General features: G+C 38.2%; 2 protein-coding genes across 7 annotated transcripts in view; one reads left to right on the forward strand and one right to left on the reverse strand.

The window, feature by feature from the left end:
- Window positions 1-64: 64 nt before the first annotated feature.
- BBIP1 (BBSome interacting protein 1) lies at window positions 65-14,881 on the reverse strand. Of its 4 annotated transcripts, XM_019646579.1 has the most exons (4): window positions 14,687-14,881; window positions 13,857-13,890; window positions 1,684-1,756; window positions 65-768 (listed from the first exon to the last, which is right to left on the reverse strand). In XM_019646579.1, exons 2-4 carry the CDS (start codon window positions 13,860-13,862, stop codon window positions 602-604), a joined length of 246 nt encoding a protein of 81 aa, XP_019502124.1. In that variant the 5' UTR covers window positions 13,863-13,890; window positions 14,687-14,881; the 3' UTR covers window positions 65-601. The 4 variants fall into 4 exon arrangements, with proteins under 4 accessions (XP_019502124.1, XP_019502127.1, XP_019502128.1 ...); XM_019646582.1 differs by lacking the exon at window positions 13,857-13,890 and having other exon boundaries at window positions 14,687-14,878; XM_019646583.1 differs by lacking the exons at window positions 13,857-13,890; window positions 14,687-14,881 and adding an exon at window positions 14,388-14,480.
- SHOC2 (SHOC2 leucine rich repeat scaffold protein) overlaps window positions 14,454-21,279 on the forward strand; it is a 65,493-nt gene continuing 58,667 nt past the window's right edge. The window contains exon 1 of one of the 3 annotated variants that reach the window (XM_019646572.1): window positions 14,454-14,540. The gene's annotated coding sequence lies outside the window, so the exon portion shown is untranslated. Of the gene's footprint in view, window positions 14,541-15,109; window positions 15,199-15,439; window positions 15,543-21,279 lie in introns of those variants that run through there. The other 2 variants (XM_019646571.1, XM_019646573.1) reach the window with 2 other exon arrangements.

Raw genomic sequence — 21,279 nt, forward strand, 5'->3', positions numbered from 1 at the left:
CTAGATAATTAAGGTAGCCAGTAATTCGTTAAGTCCTTAAAATCAGTATAATTAAAAGCTCAGGTGAGGGTTTCTTAAAAATGGAATTTATTTTAAGAAATACAGTTTTGTCATTACTGGTAGGATCATTTGGTCAAGCAAGATAGCCTTAAACATGACATGACACAAAATTCTTAAGAAAGTTTTACAATTAGGTAATGTAAAAGCCCAGCATGAACACTTAACACAAGACTAGAATATATCTTCAAATTCAGGTTTTAATAAACATGTAAAGATTCTCTGAATATAAAAGTTGCATTTAATCACTTGTGCCTAAGGATGTTATCTATAAAACTGATAGTAATAGGAATGGAGAACAGTAATTTGCAGTTCTAAAAAACGGGGTAAAAAACCCCATAAAATTTGGGTTCACAGTTTTTTTATTACTTCAATACAAACCAGAGTGTTGAAATTCACAATACAAGTTTCATTGGTCTTGGGTATTTTTATATTATTTATATGAAAACTATCAGTTTTATTAACACATACTACTTTCAGCCACACAGATTTACTAGCTATTAATAGTAAGTAAGGTAGGGTGTTACATAGAAGTGCCAAGTTATCAGTGAGTTATTTGCTGCTGTTCCTTTTCTGCCATTTCTTGTTGGCGAATTGTATCATTTGCTGCTTGCTGCATTTTCTCCAGTTTTTCCAGAGTCAGAGATTTTAAGGGTAAAAGTTTGGGTTTACACAGCACCATTGTGGTTATATCTTCCACAGACAACTGTCCTAAATTAAAAGAAAAAAATTAATTTGAGATAATCCAGTTTGGATTTTCAGGTAGAATGAAGGTCTAAAAACTTAATCCATTGTAAATGAAAATCTATTCTCATAGTTAACCCCTGTAACATTTCTTTAATATATATATAAAAAAAAATCAGCATTTAATACTAGGGAGTTCATGAGGAAGACAAGTTTTGAACTTTCTACTTATGATTCTAAGCTACCATGAGACACACAACTTTTTGTGTCAAATGTTTAATTTAAAAAAAGATTTGGGAGAAATTCACAGTCCCTGAAAATACTTATTATAGTAAAATATGGTATTCATTTAACATGAATATTCAGATTACTGAATGTTTAATTGAAACCTTCAGCATTTCTTACTATTGCTTGATTTAGGTTTCTTTTCCCCCACTTTCAGACCTTATTAAATATGGTGAACTACAGTGCTCTTTTTTTTATTGAAAATTTGATCTTGTAATCTGCAATCTTGAGTATAACAACAGGATTTCTAGGTTTGAGAAACTGCTTCATTTGTCGTACTTTTACTGGGAAAAAGCAATGAATTACTCCTTTACAACCTACTTTTGAAAGTAACATAGTAGAAACGGACAGTAAATGGGATATAAGACAAAATAGTTTAAAGTTGTCAAATGCTAACAAATACTGTAGACATGCACCACTTCATGATGGGTAGACAATCAGAAATGCATTGTAGGTGATTTCATCATTGTGCAAGCATGATAGAGCGTGGTTACACAAACCTATATGGTATAGCCTACTACCGTCCAAAGTGGACAGCATGTTACTGTACTGAAGACTGTAGGCAATAGTAACTAACAATGGTGGTTTGTATCTAAACAGAACTGCTTATTACTTTTTAGGTCCCTATTATGATCTAAGTATTTGTGATTTAAATACCTTGTTTTGGAAGAACTTCCCGGAATACGAACTTCACTTCTGCCATATCTGAATTGTTGGATACAGTTTTTCCCTTAAATGAGAAATCAATTATTAGTATTACTCAAGAATGGGTTCCCAAAGCATATTGCTTGAGACATTTCCATTGTAGTTAAGAAGTAAAATCACAATTCCTATAAAAAAATGAATTATCCTTGTATAATTTCCCCCTCAATTTCCTGTGGGTCTTTACATTGAAACAAGGTTGAGATAGTCCACATAAACATCTAACTCTTTGTCAACTTTTGTTAATCGGTGGTGGTAATTGAAAGGCTTCATATTCTAAAATTTTCCCCCTCCTAGTGAAAAATTGGTAAGGCTTGTTTTTAGACAAAGATAATGATCTAGTAGATATCAGCTGAGGAAAAACAAAGGCATTTATATGCAGCCACTTTGGTTCACTGATAGTATCTCCCCTGAATAGTGGGTGAGGTAAATAACATGACCACTTGGGAGGTGGTGGCATTAAGGCAGGTAGTTCCGGAAAGGATGAGGTAGTAGGTAAACATTTACTAACGTTCTCACTTCTCTCAATGGCTAACAGCTGGTTTCTACTTGAACCCTTTTGTTATGACAAAAAACATGAGCAGTTACTGGCTATATAGCTGCAAGTTATGGGGAAGTAACAGGTGAAACTGGCTATTGAATGGAAGTGAGGTATGCTTTCAGTTTACTATTTTCCTCAATACAGAGATAAACTATATGCTGAAGTACCAATGAATACCCTTATCTGAGAATTTTGTTAGACTATCCTAGCATATATACCATCTCTGGCTGATGCATTTGTTCCCAGTGTTACATTCCAGATTAATCCTATGCCATGTATTCAAGGTGTTCTGGACTGTAATTTTAGCATGATCCCTTTCTAAACAGATGGTTCTCTAGATCGTCCCACCCATTTTGTGATATTTCACCACACTGATGCAACCTTACCAGACTCTTGCACAACATCACCACAGAAGAAAGATTTATTGTCAAGTGGTGATGCTGGCTTGGTGCCTGCATTGACCACCCACTGCAAGTGAGCTGTAATCAAGTGAAGCTGCTTCTGGTCTTAGTTATTCCCACTCACTACCACTTGGACAAGGACATTCCTTATAAAAGCTTCCTGCTCTTACTCCACCACGCCTTTTCCTCTCATTCAAATTCCTATTCTGGTACAGCTAAGGTTCTTGAGGAACCTCTATCCGCTTTCCAGAACTTGGTCATCAGAGTTTACCCCTACGCTGCTGTCTGGGAGTAAAAATAAAGTAGGGAATGGACCAGGAATAAAGCAGCTATCACTAACTGGAATCGGAGCAAATGCAGTATGCTATTTCCTTAGAATGCACAACTTATGCTGCGTTCTTACCTTCCTGATACTTAGGCCTGCCAGTGGCACCTAGTGATCATTTACTTTTTTCTCCCCCAGGTTATGTTGAAGGTTAATAACATTGCAGATCCCTGATTAGCCTCAATATAACTAAAATAACATGTAGCCTCTCCATTAAAGACATCACAATGAAAATATTCATTAGGCCCTTATTTGAACCTGATATAATAATGCTACTGAAAGGGACGATGTACATTATAGATGTGATAAACGTGAAGGAAATACATAGTAGCAACGCATTTGTATCACCAAAATGCTAAAATAGTGGATGAACAAATACTTAACTCTTAGCTGTTTTATAGATTAGCAACGCCAGCTACCCAGAATTCAATCACTATCCTTTGCTTTCTCTGGTCTATACCTCTTTCACATCTAAAATCTGGCCTGAGGAAAACAATGAAACTTGGTGCTGTACCAAACCTTAGTTCTCTGACTGAGCTGCCATTGTTACTGGAAAGGGTGTGGGGCCAAAGGCCTGGTAGGGAGTGGGCTGGGCCTGGTGTGGGCAAGATTAGCGCCATCACATGCCTGGGTGGAGTGTCTGCTTACCTAGGGTTGGTTCTTGTTCTTAGCCCCCCCAAGGCATTGGCAGGAGAGAAACAGGAAGGGAAGGGCTAAAATAAGCATGGTGGTGGTTGGATGGCTGCACTGGCAAGGCTACATGCATTGTCTTGATAACTGCCCAGGGGTCCAGAGTAGGAAGGAGCATTTATTTCCTTCTCCAGGTGGCCTGCTAATAACCCAACATGGGTGTTCTGTCTGGTACAACATGCCCTAAGGAATTGTGGCTACTCCTGAGGATACTTTCTTATTGGTAAGATGTGTGTAACACTGGGGACAGATGGGCCAATGAAGAAACATACCAGCTATGGCTGAAATTCATGTGTATCATACAACTGCCACATCATTCAATTCAATATGTGTCTACATGCTGTCAATATGTGTCGACATTCATTTATTAGTGAACAACACAAAGACCAAAGATGTTGCCCTTTTGGAGCTTACAGTTTAGAGAGGAGAGAGATAAATTGCTAGAAGGTAGTAAGTGCTATGGAAAATAAAATATTTTAAGGGGATTTAGGAGTGCAGGGGATGGTGGTGGGTATTGCCGTTTAAATAGGAAAATCATTATGGTCTCATTTGGTTGTGTGTGTGTGTGTGTGAGAGAGAGAGATGTCTTGTAAAAAAGTCAAAAGCCTGATAGTATCCAGAGTTAGGGAAGGTATAGGGAAATGGGCACGCTGTTGGGTAGGTTTGCTGGTACAGCTCTTTTAGAGGGATATTTTGTAGTTTTTAATATTTTATACTATTTTCTAAAAATATGCACATTTTCTTTGATGTAAACATTGTACTTCTAGTAATGAACCCTAAAGGAACAAAGCACAAGTGTATAAAGATACAGGAATAAGAAGGTTCGTTAAAGCACTGCATTGAATAGCAAAATGTTCAGCAATGGGTAAATCTAAATGTTCAGCAATATGACAAACGTTAAGTTATGGAACAGCAATACCATGGAATACTGTGCCTGATTTTAAAATGAAAGATGGTCAAGGCATATTTTAAGAAAAAAACATTAAACTGCAGAAATAAAATTCTTACACTAATAGAACCCAAACTTTTACTGCTTAGAGAATGCAGTATCAATAATTTTTTGAAGCTCTTGGTCTGGGTAATTGGAAAATAACCTGCTGCTTTCCCTTTCCCCCATAGTTTCTTTAGTTTGGAATTTCTCCTAGAGATAATGGTTTTAGACGGATAGTGCGTTTCAAAGTCATGACAAAGTAAGCAAACCTGTCATAGCCATTTAAGGTGGATGCCTAAAATTAATCCAGAAGAATCTGGAAGGAAACTAAATCTTTGTCATGAAATATTTTACTAAGCTGTAGGAGTGAGAGTTGAAAGACACAAGTCTAGGAAGGACTATAATCAATCATATACATGTTGATAAGTTAATCATACAACTTGGACAAATTAAAAATCTCTAAGGTGATTTAGTATGGTAATCAAAATTATGGGTGTGGGGCTGGACAAGAGCACTAAAGCATGCTTCTGAACCTTGAGAATATATATCAGTGGTTCTCAAGTTTTATGCTTGCAAAAACCCGGAGATTTTGAAAAACTAGGTGGAACAACTAGGTACCCCTTTACACATTTCTAAATTGACATGTAAATTTATCATAAGTTTAAATAGTTATAAAGGATATAATTTTTGGCATATTTAACAATAACATCAGTCTTTTAAAAATGTACCCAATATAATCCAAATATAGCAATTTGGTAGCTACACCATCATCCATCAATTTTAAAAAATGAATTTATTTTTTAATCAGATTTTATATCTTTTTTCTCCCAGTTCTATTTCCAGTCCACTTTATTTTAATGTTATATATTTTCATGCTTCAACATAGTAATCATCCTACCATATTTCTCTGCTACAAAAATGTTTACAAATTTAAAATTTTCTGGATTGAGTTACTACAAGTAGTGAAAAACTGATCAAAACAAATCACACATTAGCTACTGAACATAAAAAATAAAGTTAATAGCCATATATGTTAAGAAGGACAGAGCTTTGGATGTAAGTGCTGGACAGTAAAGACAAGTAGAAAAGGATGCTCTTTTTGGCGATAGGGAATTATTCTTTCAGAGTAGAAAGTAAATGTCATATAAGAGGAGGAATTTGAAATCATATGTGCCTGTGCAAACATTTTTTCTTGCATCAAACATACTAAATGATGTGTCAGCCACAGCTAAATGAGGGAGATACAGTGGATGAGAACCAGTTCTTGAAGAATTTGGGGAAGGTGAGATGGGGGCAGAGACACACGTAAATAAATAGTTAGTCGAACAAAACATTCTTTAATAAAAACAATCTATTGTGCTTTAAGAAACCAAAACCATGAGTGACTTGGTTCAGGATAGGTGACAGTGGCTGGTCTCTGAAGATGTACTAAACGTGATATTGGAACTAGTCCCAGAAGGATGAATGGGGATTTTATTACAAAGAGAAGCAACTGTGTAACAAGGGGAGGGTGTTCTAGACAAAGTGAAAAATATGCTCAAAGAAAGAAGCAATGAAAAAAAAAAAAAGCCGGAGGGAATGGTTAGAGTAGTGTTCGTACTGTGGTGGGACTAGCTAGGTGGAGGCCAGTTCATGCTCAGCCTTGAATGCCATGCATGCCTCGAGAGTTTGAACTTTATATCCTATACACAGGAGGGAGCTAATTGGATGGCTGAGTGGGTTCCTGATGTGATTCAGTTTTTGGAAACCCATTCTAGACAAAAATGAAAAACAGAAGAGGCACTAGAGGCAAGGAGATTAGTAAGCTATAATTGTTTAGGTATGATGATCAGGATATGAACAAAAGCAGTGATGACAGGCATTAATAAAAGATATAAGAGGTATTCAAGGATATACGAAATTGAGATTCAAACCTCCACGACCACTCCCCTGGCCCTCCCCACCCCCCTCTGGGTGGTAAGAAAATGACTAAGGATGACAGAGATTTCAAGCTGCATGTTTTGAGTGGATGGTGCAGGTATTAATTTAAGTTGGGAACACAGGAACAGGTTAGGAAGGAAGGGGAAGACCATGAGTTAGGTTCAGACCCCCTGAGTGTGGGAGTCCAGTAGGAGGTAAAAAGGACTGGGGCCAGAGCCAGTGGTCTAGTAGCATAAGCTATAGAAATGGATCTAACCTCACCTACAAAGGATGTGGAAAGACAGTAAATGATAGGGTTGGTGGTTAAGAGTATATAGTGTAGTGGTTGAGAAAAGGATCTGGAGTCAGATTAGTCATTTAAATGAATTACTTAATTTTCTAAGCCTCAGTTTCCTCTATAATGGCACTTACTTTAGATGGCATATGAAAGAACATAATTCATACAAAGCCATTAGGCCAGTCCCTAGTACACGGTAAGAGCTCAGTGAGTTTTAGTGACTCTTACTGTTGTACCATTACAATGTTGTCATAAAATTAGGTTTTTTAGAAAATAAGGCTACTGACATGTATACAGGCTTATTAATAAAACAAAATGAAAAATCTACAGGCAAGCAGGAATACTTGAGAATTCTCTGCTCATCCCCTGCCACCCATATTTCCTTAACAGTTATCTTAAAGGAAGAACAGTTTCAATGCCCACAAATCTACTCTAGCTTCTTTAGCATAGTGGCTCTTAAATTTTAGTTTGCTTAAGAATAATTAACAGCACAGTGTGTTAGTACAAAATCATATATTTAACTATATAGACATTTAAAGGAATTTCTCTAATAATTGTGAAAATAACTTTTACTCCAAGACTTTGGAATTGAATTACTCATTTACCCACCTCCCATTGCATCCCCTAATACATACATATATTAAATTTAACAGACTAAAGCCAGGTCTAGGAAAAGTTATCTTGTCCAACATCACGTAGCTGGGAAAAACGGGAAAAACAGGATTTGAACTAATGTCTGCCAGACTCCAAGGCCTGGTGTCTTCTGTTTTCTTTATGTTTTATCTGGAGAAATGGCCTGAAGACCCCAAAAGCATTTAGTGTGCTGCCTCACTGTACAAACACATTTAAGATGTTAGATGAGAGGAGAGTAGTATGGTGTGTGGAAGCCAATGAAGGTTAAAGTAACATGATCTTCAATTTCGACTGAAATGGGCAGTTTTGAAGCTACTAATGACCTTTGCAAAGGGCGATGAACATAAAATGTGAGTCAAACAGTAAAGCTCATGTTAACAATGTAAATACAGCATAGTGACTACTGAATTTTTTTTTCTCTTTAAGTTTGAGAATTGTGTCGCAATCACACTAATGTATGGCTCTAACCAGCATGTGATTTTTCTTTCTCACACTTTCTCTTCTCCTTAATTTGAGCATTCAGCATTCCAATTGTCATGTTTGATAACATCCTGAAAGAAATCCTTTAGCAGGAAAAAATACTTTTTTGTCTGTAGATTTTGTTTATAGCATTAATATTATTTTTAAAAGAACATGCCACTGGAACTTTCAAATCTCCATCTTAATTAGAGATATGCAACACTTTAAAAGCTTACACGTTTTGTATTTTTTTTCACAGGTTAGCTTATATGGGAACATGATGAGGCAAGATCATGGGTTAAACAGCTGAACAGGACTATTAGCTTCAGATTGTACCCTATTTTCATCTAACCATCTGGAAAATATAGGCTACAGTCACATAGCGGGTAGACACAGAAGGGGAATAAATAACTAAAATCCAAATTCAATTCCTGTTAACTCAAAGCATATACATACAGATCAGAAATATCAAAGTGAAAACATACTGGCGGTGCCAGAGCCAACTCTTGGTTTCTAAAAATGCTCAGGACAGGATTTGGATGTTTTAAAAACTATCCTAGGTCACACCAAAGTCTCCTTAGTCCATGTTAATCTTTGCTGGGTGCCCCAAGGAACCATTCTGTTGGTCAGTGTAGTTAGTTATCTCCTTATGTACCTGCCTACCACTCCTAACTAGCCATTAGCTCTTCATCATAATTTTTATCCCTCCATTAATTTACCTAAAATTTATCAGCTTATTCTAATTGTACAAAACCCCATTTTTAAAGTTTGAAATTAAATGCTTCAGAATATTCTAGGATTCCAAGTTTTAATCCTATTCTAGGATTCTCTTTTAAATAAGTTGTGACAGTAAAATCCAATGTATAATTTAAAGCAGAAGCTTGTACTAGAGGTTTTTTTTTCATTTTTTTCTAATCTATTTTACGTTTATACTTCAAGTGGGGTACACAAGGTTGTACTCTTGTCTCTACTGCTAACTCTGTGCCCTTGAATACATTTCTTAACCTGTTGGAGGTCTATTTTTCTCATAAAAAACGTTTAGTATCTATCCTGAGTTGCAAAGTTCAAGTGAAAAGTGGATATGAAAGTGCTTAGAAATATAGTGTGACTCTTATTATTCTAGGTCTAATGATCATGTTGCTATAATAAAGGACTTTTTCTAGATTTCCTGTTAAGTACCTTCCAACTCTAAAATTCCTCTGAATCCTTATCAACACCATGGTACCTATAAGGCAGCATGATCTACTTAAAGGTTTTTCTTTTAAAAACCTGTTTTACTTATTTTCAAGAGCGTGATGCCAAATTGTGTTCTTAAATATATATTTTTAAAATATAATAAAGCAAACCTACTTCATAATGTAATTCAAGGTTGAGAAAATATGCATGTTTTTAAGTTGGTGGCAAAAAGTAAAAACCTTTAAAATTGTAATCAAGGGAACAGAAGCTTAGTGTATATAAGAATCTATCTTGAATTTCTGATGGAGGTGACAAGTGACTCACTGCCTTACTAAACAAGTAAATGCACCTGAAATATGGCAAAAAAGAAAACATTGGTAAAGCATTTTGAGATTCTCAGCCAAAGTACCAATCATGTTTTCATGAAAGAGAGACAGAGGTCATAACCTGGTGGCCCTTGGTTCTATCCAGTTAAATGTTTTGCTGGCTTACTAAATGTTTAAAAAGTATTTGAACCAATATTTAAAAATCAAGAGATTTCATATAAAGTCCACATTTCAGCTCCTCTTGACAAATCTGGCAACATTAGGCCCATATTCCCCTATGGTAAAATTTGGCTAGGGCTGGGAAGTGATGCCCCATTTAGATGAGCACGGAGTTCTCCAGTTTCCGAAACTACTGCCTATTGTTTCCCATTACTTTACCTGCCCAGCTACTACAGGCACTTGATTTTGCAACTTAACACAGCTACTGCAACGGCTTATATGCCAAAGTGTCCTATTTTATCATTAATGGGCATTAAGAAGCAAAAATACAGTCTCTGGGAACTGAGGGAGCAATCCTGTTTTTATGTAAAGAACAGGATATTTTTCTTTTGTGAATATTTAAGTTCCTTTTAAGTAAATTCAATCTGGCTAGTCCAGGTTGTGGATGGGGGTAGCAAGGATGGTAGTAGGAAAATGGCAAAAATGTATCTTTTATCCAAGACGTTGTTGACTAATAGATGAATTTTCAAATGCATAATTAGAATTCTGAATGTAAACTAACATGAAAAAAGTGAGAGCCCAAACAGAAAGTGTTTTTCAGCAGATACAACGTAGTAATGCTCACTCTCACTCAAGTGGCTGCCCACCTGCCAGCAGAGTGCCTAATTTGGATTGATAATGTTTTGCTATCTGGCATCTGCTGGTAGAAGAATGTTGCAACATGTTCAATTTGGCTAATTAATCCAGACTCATGTGAATAAAATGTGTGGTGTCAGTTTCTGGAATGTGCCTAGGCCTAAGAACGGGAACTGTTCTTGGGTAAACTTGGATGATCCTATTGGTTTTGGTATCCTTCAGTAGCAGACACTACTATTAAGTTAGTAGAATATGACACATGCTACTTACGCAAAATGCCTCTTTCTAATAATTTTTGCTATTTTAAAATTCAGTACTAGAAAATGGTCCTAAAAATGTTAGTTATTAATCTTTAAAAAAGGTATTTGATTATGTGATGAGCTTTTTACATTCTCAGCATCTGAGATATATAGCTATTTCAACAGTGTGCAAGGAAATGGAAATAAATGTTTCTTTCCTCAGCGTTTCTCAAAACCTAATCCTCAGATCACCTGCGTCAAAATCCCCTGGACAATTATTTAAAATACAGATTTTTCTGGAGGCTTCCCCAGACTCTCTGAATTAGAATCTCTAATTTTTAATTAAGTTCCCCACATTAAACTTGGAGAACCACTGTCTTAGATTCATTCTCTCAATAAATATTTAATGCCTACTATGTGACCAAATTGGTCTGAAGTTATTAGTAACTACCATACACTGACTGCATACCATGTGCAATACACAAAGCTAAAGCACTTTATATATACAAGGTGTGATCAAAAGATAGTGAATGTTTACATAAAAAAATTTATTACAGTAAAAGACACAGTCATTAATCCCCCTCAAAATACTTCTCTTCACTTTGAACACACTTATCCCATTGTTCTTGCCACTTTCTGAAGCAGTTCTGGAGGTCCTCTTTTGTGAGTGTCTTTACTTCATCCTCCATCATGACAATGCTCCCTTGTCACACGTTGCTTCTGGTATAGCAATTTCTGTCAAATACAAACATTATGGTGTGTCCTCATCCGCCTATTCCCTGGATCTGGCACCATGCGACTTCTGGCTCTTCCCCAAAGTCAAAATGATCATGAAAGGAAAACATTTTGAATTGATTCAGGACATCGAGGCAGCCACGATAGCACATTAAAGACACTCAAGGAAGAGGACTTCCAGAACTGCAACAGAAAGTGGCAAGAACAATGATAAGTGTTTTCAAAGCGAGGGGGTGTATTTTGACGGGTTAATGGCAATGTGTCTTTTACTGTAATACATTTTTTATTTAAACTGTAGTTTTTGATCACACCTCATATTTTATTCATTCTATTCAACAATCCTGAGAAGTTTTGTGGCTCCATTTAATAGGTGATAAATAGAATGAGTAAACTGTCCAAAGTCACCAGCTAGTGAATGGCCCTGTTTCTGAAACCCAGATCTGATTCTAAAATCTGTGGTCTTAACTGGTATATTATTTTGCCTTACTTGAATCTGGAGTCAACTTAACCTTGTTTTATAATCCCACATGAGCAAATTTCCTTCTACACAAAAGAAATGACTGATGGAGTGCATTACTTAACTTTCAATATGATGGCTAACGATAGTCTATACCAACCTAAGAGTTTCTGCTTTCCCAGAGCACTTTGTTCTGCTCCCCTAAGTGATCACTTATCTTTCATGATCAAATATAAGTCTAGGATAGGAGGAGGTACATAAGCTTGGCAGTTTTGGGAACTTTCCTCTTGTGATTATGAAGTAAATTCTGCAAACAGGTCTCTATCCAGTGGGCAGGGAATGTTCCTAATGTAGTATGTATTAAGTATAATCTTGATTTTGCAATTTTTAATAGGCTCCGAGGAATGCTACCAAAAAGCTATCATGAGAACACCAGGACCAATTAGGACTTGCAAGAGAATTTCAGGAAGAAAAATAACATTGCCTAAATTGGAATGTGGCCAGATGGCCAGCAGTTGCCTTGGTATCTGCTTTGATAACATCAAGATTCATCTGTATATGAATTGCAGGGCCCACACATCTTTCATCAACAGTCCTCAGGGTGCCATGAGTTGAAACTCATGAAACTATGCTGACATCAGTACACTTCGCTGCAGATTACATTGCATCAGCTCCAAGTGTAGGCAGAGTAGCAGCAACACTTTATTAAAGGTAGGCAGTTTACGTTGCCAGTCCAGGGTAATAATGCATACTCTACAAAGACAGGATTAAATGCTAAGCTCTTCTTTGTAGGATACCACAGAAGGATGCATGTGCTGAAAAGTGGGATGGATTCAACTAGCAAGTTACAGCACAGGTAGATGTAGTTACATTTGAGAAAGCTTAACTATGACTGGGAAAGTATGAATACTGTGAAATATTCTTGCAAAAAAATGTTAAATTGAATCCAATCAAGGCTCTACACCAACTTCTGGTTTACAAGAAATAAGAAAAAAGGAGACAAATACCCTGGCCAGAAGTCTTCAAAATGCCAGTGTCACAAGGGAAAAAAAGGATGGAAGAGCTGTCAAGGTTAAGGCTAACGTTACAATACCCAAATACAACATGGAAACCTTGACTGGATCCTGATAGTGTTTGCTGGGCGGGGAGGGGGGTAAGGTTTAAAAGATATTCTTGGGTCAAATGATAAAATGTACATATAAACTGGATTTTAAATATTAAAGAATTATTAATTTCCTTAATTGTAATAAGGGTGTGTTTAGCAGAACTTTATAATTCTTAGGAAATACATGTCGGAAATTTTAGGGGTGTCTCCCTAATAATAGGTGTCCACAACCTATTTCTAAATGGCTCAATGACAATGAAAAATGTGTGAAAAAGGATGAATATGGCCAAAAGTTTACTGTTGGATCTAAGTGAAGGGCATATTAATGTTTATTTTTAAATGTAGGAATATTTTTTAAATAAAATTGGGGGAAGAAATCATGTTGGACAGTCTTCAGAGCGGAAGCCTAAGAAAAGGTTGAGTAGTGGGGACTATGCTGAATTTCTGATAAACTGGAGTTCCATAAAACTTTGGTGGCCGTATCTTGGGCTTCCAGGATATATTCAATCTTTCAGTAAGTACTTACCAAAATATCATGTGCAGTGTAAAATGATAGGCAGATGAATCTGGTACAAGCCATTCTATTTAGGCATGAACATAGTAGTGAAGCGAAGAACATAAGCATAAGCAGCTGTTACATAAAATAGTGGTTGTCATACAAGGTACAAAAAGTGCTAGGTTAAGCTCAGAGGAAACTACTTCCTTCTGTGGAGAATCTGGAAACACATCTCCAAGGATAACTAGGGCGTGGATCCAGAATCACAAAAGGTTGGTGCTTCCGTGATTACCTTTGGAAAAAACAATAGTTCATTTTGGCTGGAGTATGAATGAATACTAAGGAAGCAGAAATTAAGAAGGCAGGTTTGCACCCTTGTTGGTGACTGGCTGGGTATAAACAATTTTCAATTTATCTGAAAGTTCTCCTGGTCCCCCGCCCAGGAGCTTTAGGCATCCAACCCTGTACTACCAAAGTGACTGACGGTTCTCGATTCATGCCTACAGAAGGAACCACATAAATACTGTGTGACAGCTCTTGTAAGGAGCCATACAGAAGTAATACTGTGTTTCACTTTAAATTGTTAAATAAACCGTAGACATGCAGGATTAGTACACTATACCTTCATCCAGAACTGCAGTCAATGCTCACAAACCCTCAAGAGAGAAAAAGCAATGAAAAGGGAGACTATTCAGAATGTCAAGGCAGGAGGTCGGGGAAATGAGACTTGGAAGTGTTGCTGCGGCAGTGGGAGGCCATCCTTTTCCTTTATAGCTGGGAATGGAAAATGATTTCCTCAAGCTCCTGAATTTTCTGTCCTCCAAAGGTCAGGGGGTAAAAGTACTTAACCGGAACTTGCGGGGTCACGAGCTCCTACTTGCAGGAGTTGGGGGAACCGCCTGGAGGCCCGCGCCCAGGCCCCTCCCGTCCCGCCTGGCTGCAGCTGGGCGACGGGGATGGCGGTGGAGCGGCCTCGCCCCACAGGGATCCTCAGAGGGGCGGAGGGAGGGCGGGCCGCCGCCGGGCCAGCCCGGAAAGAAAACCTTCTTCCAGCGGAAGCAGCTCGGAGCCCCGCTTGCCTCCCCGGCGCTTCGTCTCCTAGGGACCGTCCGGCCCAGGCCTGCACCACGGGTCGAGGCCGAGGGACACTCACCTTGCTTCGCGACTCCAGTCGGAATGGTCACTCCCTGGGGCGCGAGGGGAGCAAACTATTCCCACCCTTCCGCCATGACCCCATTCAGAAGTGCCCAATACAACTTCCGGGCAGGACAGGGATTTTTGGAGCCCTAAACTCTTGGCCACTTAGGTAAGTGACCAGACGTCCCAGCAAACTAAGGGCCAGGAAACCTGCTCCCCCCTCTCCCACAATCCGGGCAGGTAGTCCTTAATATGAATTAACTTGTCTAACGTGGGATGTCTGGTCACCTTTGGTCCCGTTTTGGGCCTACTTACAGATGCTTCTTTTCCCAGACGGCTCAACTGTTGCCCAGGGCAACGGAGAGATTGGGCGAAGGGAAACTACGTCACACTGGAGACGGGAAGCTAGAAAAACTCCCGTTGCCGTTACCAGTGATGGCGGCCCTAGCTTCAGCGGCAACTTCCGACTGAGTTGTCACTCTACCCTACTGGAGGCTCACTCTGCGGCGCCCAGTGGGCGGGAGAGAGGGCGTAGGGGAGTGGAGGAAAGGAAAAGGGCGGAGAGAGGGAAGCTGGCACCAATGCATCCTTCTGATTGGGTAGCGGCGCTGGCGCCAGTGCCTCAATCTGATTGGGCAGTGTCGATACTTCGGGCTCCGCCTGTTTTCCTTCCCCAGCGAGTGACCGGCCTGCGCCGGAGGGTGGGGCGGGGCGGTAGGAGCCAGAGTGTGTGGAGGGGCGGGGGGCAGCGGTTGGGCAGCGTCGCTTCTAAGGAGGAGGAGGAAGGAGGGCGAGCGAGGAGGATGGCGGAGTCGGGGCTCCTGACGGTAACCAGGGGCCGCTGAGGCGGGAGGGTGTCTCTGGGTCGGTTCTTCCTGCCCTCCTTCCACCCCGTCGGGCGGTGGGGCTGGCTGTCGGTAGGGGGAGGCCCCGCGCGCCCTGACAGGCGCGAGCCGGCGGGGCCGGGGCGAGGCCCGAGGGGCTGGGGCCCTGGGAGGCGCCGCCGCCGCCGCGGCTTTCCTGGGTGCTGTCGCCGGGAGGGCTGGGCCCTTGGAGTCGGCTCTCGTGCGGGTCCCACCGCTGGGCGCCAAGAGCAACCCCACCGACTCTGACAGCGACCCGGGCCAGGCCTGCGGTGGCGGCGGGCGGCCGGCACAGCGCCCGGGCGACGGTAAGCCGGCGCGAGGGCGCGGGCTGGGGGCGTCTGGCGGACGGTCCTGTTCCACTCGGCTCCCAGAGCCATCGGGCCCAGGCTGCTGGGCGACCCGTGGGCGTCCGGGAGGGCGTGTAAATCGTTGGCGGGGTCCCTGGCGCAGCGGTAGTGGTACGGGGTGGGGTCTTTCCTCGCCCCCTCCCCAAAGCCCACCGCGCTCTCCTCGTCTCCCCTCCCTTCGGTGAAGAGTGGTGAGTAGGTTTTGGGTGTGTTGCCTGGTGGAGCGAGTTGTAGGCATCCAAGACTGCCCTGTTGGACATGCCTGATGGCAACCTCTTTCGCGGTAGCTTTTGGGGATAGAGGAAAAGTACTCTCACCCCCACCCCTTCCCAGCTAAACGCTAGAGGCTTCAGGGCAAAACGGTTTTTCCTCAGCCCCTCAGTATCCATTGTTTTGTACCATCCTCCTCCCCCACCCCATGCCAGGGTACAAGAATAATGACTCCAAACCATTAATTGCCCCCCCCCCCCTCCATCAGCCGAGGGTTTGTGTTATTGTGTTAGTATGGGTTTACAAACAGGTGTAATGAATACCAATTCGGGAGCTGGAAAGAAGATGCTTTTGTGTGTGTTTGCTTACAGTTGCTGATTGGATTTTTGTCTTTCTGTTGCTTTGTATTGTAATCGGGGTGATGAGAATAAAAGAGGAAGCAGTGTTTTGCAACCTACCCAAAGAAATGTTTTCTAAGTCTCTGGGGATGCTGAAGCAAAATTGGGTTGCAGATGTGGACTGTACAGTATTTGCCTCCATCAAAACTACCAACAGTCTATATCTAAACTTAACCCCGTGCAAGTCTGTACACTCCTTAAATGTCAGCAGCTTCTAGTATGTACTCAGGGATTACTGTATCTAAAACTTAATTTTTCTTATGTTTTTCAGAATCCTAGGGTACACTTGTGTAACCAAGATATTTTTTGTATCTAAATGTAGCATCAACACTGAAAAATTGTCTTAATTGTAAAGATCTCAGTTTATTAGTGTACTAATCTCTACCCCTTACCCTTCCAAGCCATAGCCCTTATAACTGCTTGTTACTTTGTATTTGAAGAGATTTAGCTATTGGGTACAATTTGTAACATTGAGTAAGCTTACTTTTGTAGTTTGAACTTAACAATTGTTGAGGTTTTTCTATGTCACAGTGACAAGAATTTTGAGGAATAACGTATATAAATGATGATTCCCTACACATAGAACTTAGACTGAATAAGATCAGTCTTTTAGATACTTGTTTGGACATACGTTACACTGTAAAACTTTAATTATGAATATACATTTGAAAAATAGACCACAGGCAAATACTTTGTGTAAGATTTGCAGCTTTCAAATGGCTTAATTGTAATATAAAGCTAACATGTAAAACTAATTCCTTTTTTCCAGTTTATTGAGAAATAAGTGACACATTACTGTATAAGTTTAAAGTGTACAGCGTGATGGTTTGATTTACAGGTATTGTGAAATGATTACTACAATGGGTTCAGCTAACATCCATCTTCTCATATAGATAAAATGAAAAGAAAAAGAAAAGGAAAAAAATTTCTCCTTGGGATGAGAACTCTTAGGATTTACTCTAACAACTTTCCTGTATATCATACAGCAGTGTTAGCTTTAGTCATCATGTTGTACGTTATATCCCTAGTACTCATTTATTGTATAACTGGAAGTTTGTACCTTTTGATCGCCTTCCTCCAAATAACCCCCCTTCCCCCCCATTCTCCATCTCTGGTAACCACAAGTCTGATCTCTTTCTATGAGGTTTTGTTTGTTTGTTTGCTTAGATTCCACATCTAAGTGAGATCATACAGTATTTGTCTTTCTCTGTCTGATTTATTTCACTTAGCACGCCTTCAAGTTTCATCTGTTGTCGAAAATGGTAGGATTTCCTTGTAAAACTGTATTTTTGAAATGTCAGTTTCAAGGTATGGACCCTGGCCTGTCTCTAAGGTTACTGTTTTTTCCCAAGGTATTTGTTTAGTTTTTGAAGAAACAACTACATTTATGTCATATTGACATTGTTTTCTGATCTTTCATTGTTAATACAATTTTCAAGTGTTTAAATTTTTCTCTTATTTCTTATAAATTGTTATGGATTAAAGAGTGATATTAAGAAATATGTTAATAGCTTGCAGCTGCACTATTTTTTAGTTTTTAAATTACCATATTCAGAAAGTTTATCTGAGCTGTTTTGATAATTGTAGCAAGAAAGAGCCATACAACTTGTGAACTACAAACCAGTCAGAAATTTGAAACATTTTTCTTTTCAAAAGGAACAGCAAAATTATAAATCCTTTTGTTAAACTTGGTGGAATTATGCTTTTTAAATATTACTGTTGCTTCGGTAACTTATGACAGGGCTTGTTCCATGTTCAGGGAGACATAAAGTAACATTCTCTGTAGAATACTCCTAATGATAGTTTGTGAATAGCTGCTGGTATATTTTTTGCCTTGGCTTACCCAAATGTGAATTGTGGGGGAAGGATGAATAAAATTGGAATTCTTTGTTATCCAGGCAGTTAAATTTCAGTCATTTGTTTTAAAGACATGCTGGATTATCAATATCTGTTGTGTAATTTAATATTTCTGTAGGACTTGTATTCTTTAAACAATGTAAATAATTTTTAGATTTTTTCTAGTAAGGTATTTAAACATAAAAATATTCTGTCGTGTTTTTGACTAAAACATATACTCTACTCTGTATATGTACAGATATAAGGATTAATATTTTTGGAGGTTCAAGATTAAATAAAACGTATCTTTAGAATTCAGTTTACTATATGTATCATTCATGTATGAAAAAAACATAAAATCTATGTTTATAACAACAACAACAAATGAAACAAGACCAGCCCCCCTCCAAAACAATAAAAAACAACCAAACAAGTTGACCTGTCAGCCCTTCAATGAGTTCTGAGATTTATAGCTTGGCTTTGGTGGAAATGTTCTTGAACTAGTTTATAAAATATCGATTAGGAGAAGAAATTTAGATATAAAATAAACACTTTGCCATTTCTTAATAAGACTAGTAGGAAATTGGTAATTATTTTTTTATAGATGAATTAGATAGAAATTGGTTGTAATTTAGCAGCAGAGTGATACATTAAGTACTTTTATGTGGTACTTGAGAAGTGAGTACTGCAAATATTAAATTGGTGCTAGTTTTGTTTATGTTTTATGCATTATATATTATGCATTAGGCATATTATAATTTAAGGCTAAATCTTTCATATATATGTGTATATATATGTATATATGACATGTATATACTTGATATATATGTATATATGTATATATGTATATTTATATATACATACATATATATAATTTGTTATTCTGTTATCTCTGTCTTCTGAATTTTGTCTACTTGTTGCACTGCATCAAAGTTATATCCTATAGTTCTTTCTGTAAATATTTTCTCTGTTAATATGGCAGTTGAAATTTTGTATTTTCCTACATTTCTGTCTACAGTAACTTTTAAAATCTGAAAAATGTACAAGCTATAAGGTGACCTATGGTATGCTTGAACTTGATATATTATAGAGTGTTCTGAAATTTAATTGTCAATCAGTGTAGGTTGAGAGGAGCATGCATAAGTCTGAGAAACTAATTTATGTTCTAAAATATGTAGTTGCATTATTTTAAGGTAAACTAATGTTCATTCTGTCTTTGTTAGGTATTTTACCCTGGTTCCCCTGGTTCTCAACTTTATAACAAATCAAAGTTCTAACACATGAAAATAATATTTTAATTACAAAGGGCTCTTCAGCTTTTGAGTGAGATGTTGGAAACATATGTGCTTTTGGAGAAAGTATGACGCTCCCATTATCAAAATTTAAAAGAACTAATTAGATTTCACACTATATATCTCATTGCAATTTCTCTAAAGATCAGAACTGGTTGCAAAAAGGAGTACATACTGTAGAAGGCAAGGGTCTTTTGTTGGAAACAATGAACATATTGCTTGAAGCTAAAACATTACAGGATACCTTTAAAGGGTATAATTGGTCCCTATGTGAAATGAACCTGAAAGACTTTCATGAAGTATTTGGCATGCCTAACTTCTCATGTTTATAGCACTGTGAACACTCACAATTTAAGCACTTTATTTGCTCTCAAATATTATTTATAAATTCTACAATTTTAAGGAATTTTACAGTTGACCAAGATAAATCTTTTTTTTTAGTTTTTCTAATGTCATGGAGGTAAAGTGGAAATGACTTGTTCTGACACTGATAATGTCTAGAATTTGCTGTGAATTTCATCAGTTAAATTTTGGCTTTCTCAGTTTCTAGTTTTGTGTTGTACAGCACTCCTTCCTGCTTTCAAAACTTTCACAGTTTTGTAGATGGTCTTTATGTTAACTTTTAAATTTTGTTCTATAAATATTTTTCACTAACTACAGTTTCATATTCATTAATGTCATAAACCTTCTACTGATCAGCATGTTATGTCCCAGACTCTGGAGATGCTGAGATAAATATACTGTTTCCTGCTCTCAGTAAGTTCAGTTTGTTGCATACGCTGGACAAATCAGTAGTTAGATGTTGTAGCGTGACAAGTGCTTTAATAGCAGTGTATACTGAAGAACTCAGATGAGTTAAGACTCAAACTACATGTATAACTAGCATTGCTTACTAAGAAGACTGGGCCTGAAGTAACTCTTGAGGAATACGTAGACTAAGTAGAGGTTAGAAAAAGCATAGAAGTTAGAGATGTTAAGGTTCATTTGGAGAATTTCAGGTGAATAGCAATTTAGATTCCTTGTATAACCTAGCATTTTAGGTGATAGAGTAGGCTTTCATTAAACTCATATTTTTTAAGATTGTTATTTCTTGTGTGCCTAATTTAGTTTGGGCCTTGAACTGAAGATCTGCATTAATATTGAGGAACTGCTCCAAATTATTATTTAAAATTTTACATAGTATATATTTAATTAATATTTCAGTTAACAAATGGAGTTTGCCATCCCAAACTCCATTCCCCACAAAGTGCAATAGTGCCGTAGTTTCCTGTTTTAAAACATTCTAATATTGTTTTTTTGGTTTGTTTGTTTGGATCCTTCTAGTTATTTTCATTGTAGAAATTTGAGAAATTTCTTTTAAAACTTTTCACATTTTAGCAGTTACCTTATAAATGTTATACCTCATTTATCTCACAGTTCTTTATTAGGAAACTGAAACTTTCTGGAATCATCTCCTTGGATACAACCCCATACTTTCAATATCTCATCCTTTGGGAGGCCTTCTTTGATCCCTAGTTAGATCCTCCTGTACTTTCTTTTTTATACCACTCATCATTTTGATAATGATGTGTCGCTTTTGCTAGACTGTAGGCTTCACAGTGAGCATGAATATGTCTGTCTGACTTTACTATTTCTCCAGTATAAAATATCTAGATCTTATAGGCTCCTAATAGAAAACTAGTTTAAATTAATAGTCTAGAGCCCCCAAACAAAACAGGCCAGGACAAAGAGGTGCTTTTGCTCTTCAGAAAGGTTTACATCTAAAATGATACAATTTAAAATGTTTAACATGTAGCACTTTTGTTATTGGAAAGATTTGCTTAATGAGATGCTTCAGTAGGTACCGTATTTATTTATTTTATTTTTTTAAAGATTTTTATTGGGGAATTGGGGGAGGGGAACAGCGTTGGGGAATCGGGGAAGGGGAACAGACAAGTTGCTGTCCTTTTGTTCTTCAGT

Source organism: Hipposideros armiger, unplaced genomic scaffold, assembly GCF_001890085.2.
Source record: "Hipposideros armiger isolate ML-2016 unplaced genomic scaffold, ASM189008v1 scaffold_105, whole genome shotgun sequence".
NCBI lineage: Eukaryota > Metazoa > Chordata > Mammalia > Chiroptera > Hipposideridae > Hipposideros > Hipposideros armiger.

What these genes read in the sequence shown, in the direction of transcription:
- BBIP1 (XM_019646578.1), bottom strand. Translation starts at nt 13,363, where the DNA reads ATGCTTATGTTCTTCGCTTCACTACTATGTTCATGCCTAAATAGAATG. An exon ending in ACACTGCACATGATATTTTG is followed by an intron (nt 1,757 to 13,264) that starts GTAAGTACTTAC and finishes TTCTCATTTAAG; the next exon opens with GGAAAAACTGTATCCAACAA. An exon ending in GGAAGTTCTTCCAAAACAAG is followed by an intron (nt 769 to 1,683) that starts GTATTTAAATCA and finishes CTTTTAATTTAG; the next exon opens with GACAGTTGTCTGTGGAAGAT.